The sequence below is a fragment of the Salvelinus alpinus genome, chromosome 1 (assembly GCF_045679555.1).
Source record: "Salvelinus alpinus chromosome 1, SLU_Salpinus.1, whole genome shotgun sequence".
Classification (NCBI taxonomy): Eukaryota; Metazoa; Chordata; class Actinopteri; order Salmoniformes; family Salmonidae; genus Salvelinus; species Salvelinus alpinus.
In genome coordinates this window covers 61,810,369-61,820,021 of record NC_092086.1, presented here as the reverse complement: position 1 = coordinate 61,820,021, position 9,653 = coordinate 61,810,369, and the positions used below count along the sequence as shown (strand labels likewise).

Here is a 9,653-nt window from a genome sequence, read left to right as displayed (position 1 = left end):
TAAGACCCCCTTAGAAGAAGAATGGATCACATTTAATAACAAACTCATTGTGTTCCCCTGCGCTGCTCGAGCCTGACAGAGACGCGCTCCAAAATGCAGCGGCATCTAATCGTACAGATTTTTTTGCCATCCTTTTTGAAGATCTGCACCGGGGCAGGTGAGTCGATTTCAATTAATTGTGTTCGGAATTTAGAAGGAAAGGTATAATCTCTATATAGGCTATATATTAAATAAATCAGATTCGTGCATATTTTTCAATTGTCAACTGACACAAAGATGTAGGTGTTTAATACATTTGGGAGAAACGAAAAAAGTTAAATGAGCTCATTGTAAATTCAAAACAAATGTAAAAAAAAAAAGAATGTTTATTTGCAGTTTAAATTGATCAAATACCCTGAAGTAAACATGCGACAATGTTCTCATTTCCTACCACTGAGTTGAAACTAGCATATTACAGATAACATCAACTTGGTGAGGGGATCACTTTACATCCTTTGGTCATTCTAGCCGATAAAGTTTATGCATGATCCACCTGCTCATTGTTACCCTCTGAAAGCATTTACATTGTTGTACATTTACATTTGCATTTACATTGTTGATGTTGTATTGAGGGTTTAGATTCGTTTAATTAAACGGCAACACATCTACTTCTTATTTCCTATGATATATCAAAAGCTGTACAAGTCGACAAATAAAACAGTACAAGCAATTGGTTGAAGTCAGTTTTAGCTGTTATATTTTTGTTATAGACTTCAAAAATGGCCTTTTATTTGGGAAGGTCCTGTTTTGGCATTTAAAAAATGATAAGTCAATGATCCACGAGCAGCCTTTCAGATATCATCCGGTGTCCCATTTGAGCATTTATGAAATTGATAACACTTCGCTGGCTAATTTAATATAAATAAAAAATAAGTTTGTAGTCTATATGTAGGCTACTAGCGTACCCTATGACCACTACTAGCTTTGAACATCAAAGACATGCTCATATTCCACGCACCGCACTGTCATCACTCCAAACGCGCGCATAAAATTCTCTCCAATAACTAACTGCCTTGTCGATAAGAGATTTCCCACGCATTTCTCACGAGCGTCACGGCATTGCTGGCAGGCTCTCACCCCCCCCTGACGAGGAAAGCACAGTGAGTTCAAGGACATAAAGTGAGAGTCTCTGCCTGTCAGCAAATCAATATGCCAAAGGTGCCGGCACTGAGGTGTCAAAGTGATGCCCGGTAGATTATTCTGGGCTACTATTAAAAGAAAACGAACCGAGAAGCCCATCATATCGTGTTTAGAATTGTATTTTGAAAAGGCTACGTTATATTAAGCAATCCCATTCATTCTTCCACGTGCACCTGCATCATATGCGGGGTTCAACGCGAGCCAATGAGAGGAACGTGCGTGTTTGCCGCAGCACTCAACGAGACGCGGCATGAGCTCCAGGAATAAGCGCTGCGTAAAAACGTAAAATCTTTAACCCGGCGAACGCAGATATCCTACAGGCCTAGTTTCATTGATAAAATTACGACACAATCCATGATCTCCCGAATGCTGAAATGGGTAATGCACAGGCTACACTGCATGCTCTACAGATGTTGAGAGCAGGTGCTGTTGAAACTGGATACCATACCATTTGGATAAAAATTGCATTGACAAACGTAACTGATCATGGTACGTTTGTTTTGCATCTGATAACAAGACACCTAGAGCTTTAACACATTAGATCTGGTAAAAGATAATACAAAGAAAAACCATGTGGTTTTTTGTATTTTTTTTGTACCATCATCTTTGAAATGCAAGAGAAATGCCATAATGTATTATTCCAGCCCAGGAGCAATTTAGATTTTGGCCACTAGATGGCAGCAGTGTATGTGCAAAGTTTTAGACTGATCCAATGAAACATTGTATTTATGTAAAAAAAAATGTAGCAAGATGTACCTAATTGGTTTATTAATACATTTTCAAGTTCATAACTGTGCACTCTCCTCAAACAATAGCATGGTATTCTTTCACTGTAATAACTACTGTAAATTGGACAGTGCAGTTATAGATTAACCAGAATTTAAGGTTATATCAGATATGTCTATGTCCTGGGAAATGTTCTTGTTACTTACAACCTCATGCTAATTGCATTAGCCTACGTTATCTCAACCGTCCCGAGGTAGGGACACCGATCCTGTAGAGGTTTAAATACCTGTGCACTGAATTCTCCCCTGCTCTTCCAGGTGGTCGTTCCCTTTGCATTCCAAAAGACACACATGACCTCTGTGCACAATTACTTGGCCATGACATACCCATTTGCATTGTTGATTATTATGGTTCATTAATAGCCCCTTGGAATTAGCACTATGTTCCAGTTTAGAGCAAGCTACCTATAACCTGTATTTTTTTTTTTTTTTTTTTTTTATTTCACCTTTATTTAACCAGGTAGACCTACATACCATGTAAAATGTGGAGTGTTGTTGTGTAAGCCTACTCATAGAGAACACAATGACATACATCTCCTGAGATCTCTCTCACTGTCTTTTTTTTAACATACCTTAAAACCTTTTTGGGCTAGGGGGCAGTATTTTGACGTCCGGATGAAAAGCGTGCCCAAAGTAAACTGCCTGTTAATCAGGCCCAGAAGCTAGGATATGCATATAATTGGTAGATATGGATAGCTTCTTATGGCTAGACAACATCCGCTGAAAAGGCAGAGCGCGAAATTCAAAAATATTTTTTTGAAATATTTAACTTTCATACATTCACAAGTGCAATACATCAAATTAAAGCTTAACTTCTTGTTAATCTACCCATCGTGTCCGATTTCAAAAAGCCTTTACAGCGAAAGCACACCATATGATTATGTTAGGTCAGAGTCACAAAAAAACATACAGACATTTTCCAGCCAAAGAGAGGAGTCACAAAAAGCAGAAATGGAGATAAAATGAATCACTAACCTTTGATGATCTTCATCAGATGTCACTCATAGGACTTCATGTTACACAATACATTTATGTTTTGTTCGATGAAGTTCATATTTATATCCCAAAAATCTCAGTTTACATTGTTATGTTCAGTAATGTTGTGCCTCGAAAACATCCGGCGAATTTTCAGAGAGACAGATCAATTTACAGAAATACTCATCATAAACTTTGATAAAAGATACAAGTGTTATGCACAGAATTAAAGATATACTTCTCCTTATTGCAGATTTCAAAAAAGCTTTACGAAAAAAGCACACCATGCAATAATCTGAGTACGGCGCTCAGACACAAAAACAAGCCATACAGGTACCCGCCATGTTGTGGAGTCAACAGAAGTCAGAAATAGCATTATAAATATTCACTTACATTTGATGATCTTCATCAGAATGCACTCCCAGGAATCCCAGTTCCACAATAAATGTCCATAATTTATGTCCAAATACCTCCTTTTTGTTAGTGCGTTTAGTTCACAAATCCAAACTCACGAGGCGCGGGCAAGTCCAGGCGAAAGTTCAGACGAAAAGTCCAAAAAGTTATATAACAGTTCATAGAAACATGTCAAACGATGTATAGAATCAATCTTTAGGATGTTTTTATCATAAATCTTCAATAATGTTTAAACCGGAGACTTCCTTTGTCTTTAGAAATGCAATGGAACGCAGGTCGCTCTCATGGCAACACGTGTGACCAGCTCATGGCATTCTGCCAGACATCTGGTTGAAACAGCTCTAATTCTCTCCCCCTACACAGTAGAAGCCGCAAACAAAGTTATAAAGACTGTTGACATCTAGTGGAAGCCTTAGGGAGTGCAATATACAAACATCAGATTTCCCACTTCCTGGTTGGATTTGTCTCAGGTTTTTGCCTGCCATATGAGTTCTGTTATACTCACAGACATCATTCAAACAGTTTTAGAAACTTCAGAGTGTTTTCCATCCAAATCTACTAATAATATACATATTTTAGCTTCTGGGCCTGAGTAGCAGGAAGTTTACTCTGGGCACGCTTTTCATCCGAACATGAAAATGCTGCCCCTTATCCCAAACAGGATAGAAAACACTCTAAAGTTTCTAAAACTGCTAACATAATGTCTGTGAGTATAACATAACTGATATAGCAGGTGAAACCCCAAGGACAAACCATCCACAAATAAAAAATTCAGCCTACCACTGTTTCCAATGGCTGTCATGTTTATTATGAGGCGGAATCCTCCCAGATTGCAGTTCCTAGGGCTTCCACTAGATGTCAACAGTCTTTAGAAAGAGTTTCAGGCTTGATAGAATTTGTCATTTTTCTAAGTGGCTCCCATTTTGGCTGTAGTGTTTTCATGCGCGTGGATGAGAGCGCGTTCTTTGTTGTTTATCTCTGGTAAAGACAATAACGATTCTCCGTCTTAAATTTGATCGTTTATTTACGTATTAGGGTACCTGAGGTTTGATTATAAACGTTGTTTGACTTGTTTGGAGAAGTTTATTGGTAACGTTTGGGATTCATTTTGTATGCATTTTGAAGGAGGGAAACCGGTGGATTATTGAATGAAGCGCGCCAGCTAAACTGAGTTGTTGTGGTTTTAAAGAAGGTCTTTATCGAACAAAAGTACAATTTGTGGTGTATCTGGGGCCTTTTGGAGGTAAGGCTTTTATTATATTGCTATTTCTGACTTTCGTGGCGCACCTGCCTGGTTGAAAAATGTTTTTCATGCATTTGTATGCTGGGCGCTGTCCTCAGATAATCGCATGGTGTGCTTTCACCGTAAAGCTTTTTTGAAATCTGACACAGCGGCTGGATTAACAAGAAGTTAAGCTTTATTTTGATGTATGACACTTGTATTTTCATGAATGTTAAATATTTCTATTTCTGCAATTTGAATTTCGCGCTCTGCAATTTCACCGGATGTTGTCGAAGTGGGTCTCTGGTGGAACGCCTGCTCCAGAAAGGTTGATATCCTGATTAAGTTTTCATACTGGTCGTGCAGACAGATATGAATTTATTTTAATTTCATTGCCTTTTGTTTTGATTTCATTGCTTTTCTTTATCTTTGACAGCTTCCTATTTCTTGGCTGCTGAAAACCTTGCTCTCCTGGGAGTGCGCCCAGCTCAAAACCATTGAGACCCTATTGCTCATATTACTTTGTCCTGCACTGGTCTAATAAAGATTAAAGCAGCATCAGGGTCTGCCTATCAGCAGATTGCCAAATTAGTTAGACAGGAATTGTGCGCACGGAAATGTGATTGGATGCCAATTAACAGCAGCAGGCTCTGTTTGTAGGCTAATTGATTGACAAAGAGCAACTGGTTGGAATTAAGATTAGAGTGATTGGTTGATTGATTGGCCAATACACTTGAAATCCAGTACAATAAAAAAAAAATCTATATAGAAATATATTGAACAAAAATATGAACGCAACATGCAAAAATGTCAAAGATTTTACTGAGTTACAGCTCATATAAGGTAATCAGTCAATTGAAATGAATGTATTAGACCCTAATATATGGATTTCACATGAATGGGCCGGTGCACAGCCATGGGGGGGTCTGGGAGGGCATAGGCCCACATACTGGGGAGCCAGTCAGCCAGTCAAAATTATTTTTTCTCCACAAAAGGGCTTTATTACACCCAGAAATACTAATCAGTTTCTTCAGCTGGCCGGGTGGCTAGTCTCAGATGATCCCGCAGATGAAGAACCTGGATGTGGAGGTCCTGGGAATACTGCCAAATTCTCTAAAACAACGTTGGAGGACGCTGATTGTAGAGAAATTAACATTCAACCTTCTGGCAACAGCTCTGGTGGACATTCCTGCAGTCAGCATGCCAATTGCACTCTCCCTCAAAAATGTAGACATCTGTGGCATTGTGTGGTGTGACAAAACTGCACATTTTTAGGGTGGCCTTTTATTATCCCCATCACAAGGTGCACCTGTGTGATAATAATGCTGTTTAATACGTGTATTTGGGGAGTTTCTTCCATTCTTCTCTGCAGATCCTCTCAAACTCTGTCAGGTTGGATGTGGAGCATTGCTGCAAAGCTATTTTCAGGTCTCTCCAGAGATGTTCGATTGGGTTCAAGTCCGGACTCTGGCTGGGCCACTGAAGGACATTCATCGACTTGTCCCGAAGCCACTCCTGCATTGTCTTGGCTGTGTGCTTAGGGTAGTTGTCCTGTTGGAAGGTGAACTTTCACCCAAGTCTGAGGTCCTGAGCACTCTTGAGCAGGCTTTCATCAAGGATCTCTCTGTACCTTGCTCTATTCATCTTTGCCTTGATCCTGACTAGTCTCCCAGTCCCTGCCTCTGAAAAACACCCCCACAGCATGCTGCCACCACCATGCTTCACCGTAGGGATGGTGCCAGGTTTCCTCCAGACGTGACGCGTGGCATACAGGCCAAAGAGTTCAATCTTGGTTTCATCAGACCAGAGAATATTGTTTCTCATGGTCTGAGAGTCTTTAGATGGCTTTTGGCAAACTCCAACTCCAAGCTTTTGGCAAACTCCAAGAGTCTGTATGTAAGCATTTCACTGTAAGGTCTACACCTGTTGTATTCGGCGCACGTGACAAATAAACGTTGATTTGATTTGAAGTATGCCTTTTACTGATGAGTGGCTTCCGTCTGGCCACTCTACCATTAAAAGGCCTCATTGGTGGAGTCCTGCAAAGATGGTTGTCCTTCTGGGAAGTTCTCCCATCTCTACAGAGGAACTTTAGGGCTCTTTCAGAGTGACCATCAGGTTCTTGGTCACCTCCCTGACCAAGGCCCTTCGCCCCAGATCACTCTGTTCTTGGGGACCTTCAATTCTGCAGAAATGTTTTGGTACCGTTCCCCAGATCTGTGCCTTGACACAATCCTGTCTCTGAGCTCTACGGACACTTCCTTTGGTTTGGTTTTTGCTCTGACATGCACTGTCAACTGTGGGCCTTATATAGACAGGTGTGTGCCTTTCCAAATCATGTCCAATCAATTGAATTTACTACAGGTGGACTCCAATCAAGTTATAGAAACATCTCAAGGATGATCAATGGAAACAGGATGCATCTGAGCTTAACTTCGAGTCTCAGAATACTTCTGTAAATGAGGTAAAGAATTGTCGTTAGCTTTTTTTAACTAAAATTGTAATACTTTTTTTTAGAAATGAGCTCTTTTTTTACAGAGCGAGAATTAAAATGTTGAGTGAAGACTGTTGGAGAAGGTTTGTTTCTACAGACATTTGAGGTATTTCTGTTTTTTATTTGTAATAAATGTATAAACATTTCTAAAAACCTGTTTTTGCTTTGTCAATATGGGGTATTGTGTGTAGGTTGCTTAGGATTTTTATTTATTTAATCAATTTTAGAGTAAGGCTGGTGGAGTGGGAAAATGTGGAAAAAGTCAAGTTGTCGGAATACTTTCCAAAGCCACTGTATACACATTAAAGTACACACACTTTAAGGGCCAATCGGCAGTTGAAACAATAACAAATGAAAAAGGATGCACCTGAGCTTAATTTCGAGTCTCCGATCACAATTTGTGGATTGTTTACGTGCTGCTGTGCGGTTTGTTGCTAATGTTACTTGCCAACTTTACGGTTGTATATTTTTATTCCCTCGCTCTACTTTTTTCATTAAACTTTTTCACCCCTGACGCTTTATCTGGACATGGTTCTACACGGGTTCTACACAACCTCAACCAACCGAAGCTAATAGTAACATTAACATTATTCCTTGAAGTGTAGCAAAGGATTAAACAGCATCTGTGCCACCAATAAGTACAGATAGTAGTATAAATCCCCTTGCACAGTCCCCGCAGCCGGACAATTTTCTCATGGCTTCTGGAAGGAAATGCTGTAGGAATGCTCAACCGGTGTCGTTCATACAGTCGACATAAACTTTCAACCGGTTCTCCCCATGAAGCAATGAGTCGGAGTCAGATGCCGAGCCTTCCCTGGTTTCTCCTCCACCCGTTACGGGGTCTGAGACACCGAAGCCTCCCACCATTAGCTCTGATAAATTGAAAACCCTAGTCATTGGAGACTCCATTACCCGCAGCATTAGACTTTAAAAAATCATCCAGCGATCATACACTGTTTACCAGGGGGCAGGGCTACCGACGTTAAGGCTAATCTGAAGATGGTGCTGGCTAAGTCTAAAACTGGCGAGTGTAGAGTGTATAGAGATGTTGTTATCCACGTCGGCACCAACGATGTTAGGATGAACCAGTCAGAGGTCACCAAGCACAACATAGCTTGTAAATCAGCTAGAAAGATATGTGTGCATCGAGTAATTGTCTCTGGCCCACTCCCAGTTAGGGGGAGTGATGAGCTCTACAACAGAGTCTCACAACTGAATCGCTGGTTGAAAACTGATTTCTGCCCCTCGGGGGAGATAGAATTGGCCCTCTTTCTGGGACACACCCACAAACAGGACCAAGCCTGGCCTGCTGAGGAGTGACGTACTCCATCCTAGCTGGAGGGGGGCTCTCATCTATGAACATAGACAGAGCTCTAACTCCTCTAGCTCCACAATGAGATAGGGTGCAGGCCAGGCAGCAGGCTGTTAGCCAGCCTGCCAGCTTAGAGGAGTCTGCCACTAGCACAGTCAGTGTAAGTCAGCTCAGCTTTCCCCATTGAGACCGTGTTTGTGCCTCGATCTAGGTTGGGCAAAACTGAACATGGCGGTGGTCGCCTTAGCAATCTCACTGGAAAAAAGACCTCCTCCATTCCTGTCATTATTGAAAGAGATTGTGATATCGCACATCTCAAAATAGGGCTACTTAATGTTAGAACTCTCACTTCCAAGGCAGTTATAGTCAATGAACTAATCACTGATCATAATCTTAATGTGACTGGCCTGACTGAAACATGGCTTAAGCCTGATGAATTTGCTGTGTTAAATGAGGCCTCTCCTCCTGGTTACACTAGTGACCATATCCCCCAAGCATCCCGCAAAGGTGTATGCGTTGCTAACATTTACGATACCAAATTTCAATTTACAAAAACAAAAGTGACTGCATTTACGTCTTTTGAGCTTCCAGTCATGAAATCTATGCAGCCTACTCAATCACTTTTATAGGTGCTGTTTACAGGCCTCCTGGACCATATACAGCGTTCCTCACTGAGTTCCCTGAATTCCTATTGGACCTTGTAGTCATGGCAAATAATATTCACATTTTTGGTGACTTAAATATTAAAAAGGAAAAGTCCACAAACCCACTCCAAAAGGCTTTCGGAGCCATCATCGGCTCAATGGGTTTTGTCCAACATGTCTCCGAACCTACTCACTGCCACAGTCATAATAAATATTGTGGATCTTAATATTTTTCCTCATAATCCTGGACTATCGGACCACCATGTTATTATGTTTCAATTCGTAACAAAAAAAAACATTTGTCATAAGAAACTAGCTCCCTGGTATACAGAAAATACCCGAACCATGAAGCAAGCTCGCAGAAAATTGCAACGGAAAGATGCTACACCAAACTGGAAGTCTTCCGATTAGGTTGGAAATACAGTACCATGCAGTATCGAAGAGCCTTCACTGCTGCTCGATCATCCTATTTTTCCAACTTAATTGAGGAGAATAAGAACAATCCTAAATGAATTTTTGATACTATCGCAAAGCTAACTAAAAATCAGCATTCTCCAAGAGATAAATTGAATCAGCAGTGATAAATTCATGAACTACTAAGATCATGATCATTACAAAGCAAAATACG

At 40.6% G+C, this 9,653-nt stretch overlaps 1 protein-coding gene across 3 annotated transcripts in view; it reads left to right on the top strand.

The window, feature by feature from the left end:
• Window positions 1–25: 25 nt before the first annotated feature.
• LOC139582803 (carbonic anhydrase 4-like) overlaps window positions 26–9,653 on the top strand; it is a 31,849-nt gene continuing 22,221 nt past the window's right edge. For all 3 annotated transcript variants that reach the window (XM_071413158.1, XM_071413148.1, XM_071413167.1), the window contains exon 1: window positions 26–157. In XM_071413158.1, coding sequence (XP_071269259.1) covers window positions 94–157 — 64 coding nt within the window. In that variant the 5' untranslated portion in view covers window positions 26–93. The remainder of the gene's footprint in view (window positions 158–9,653) is intronic.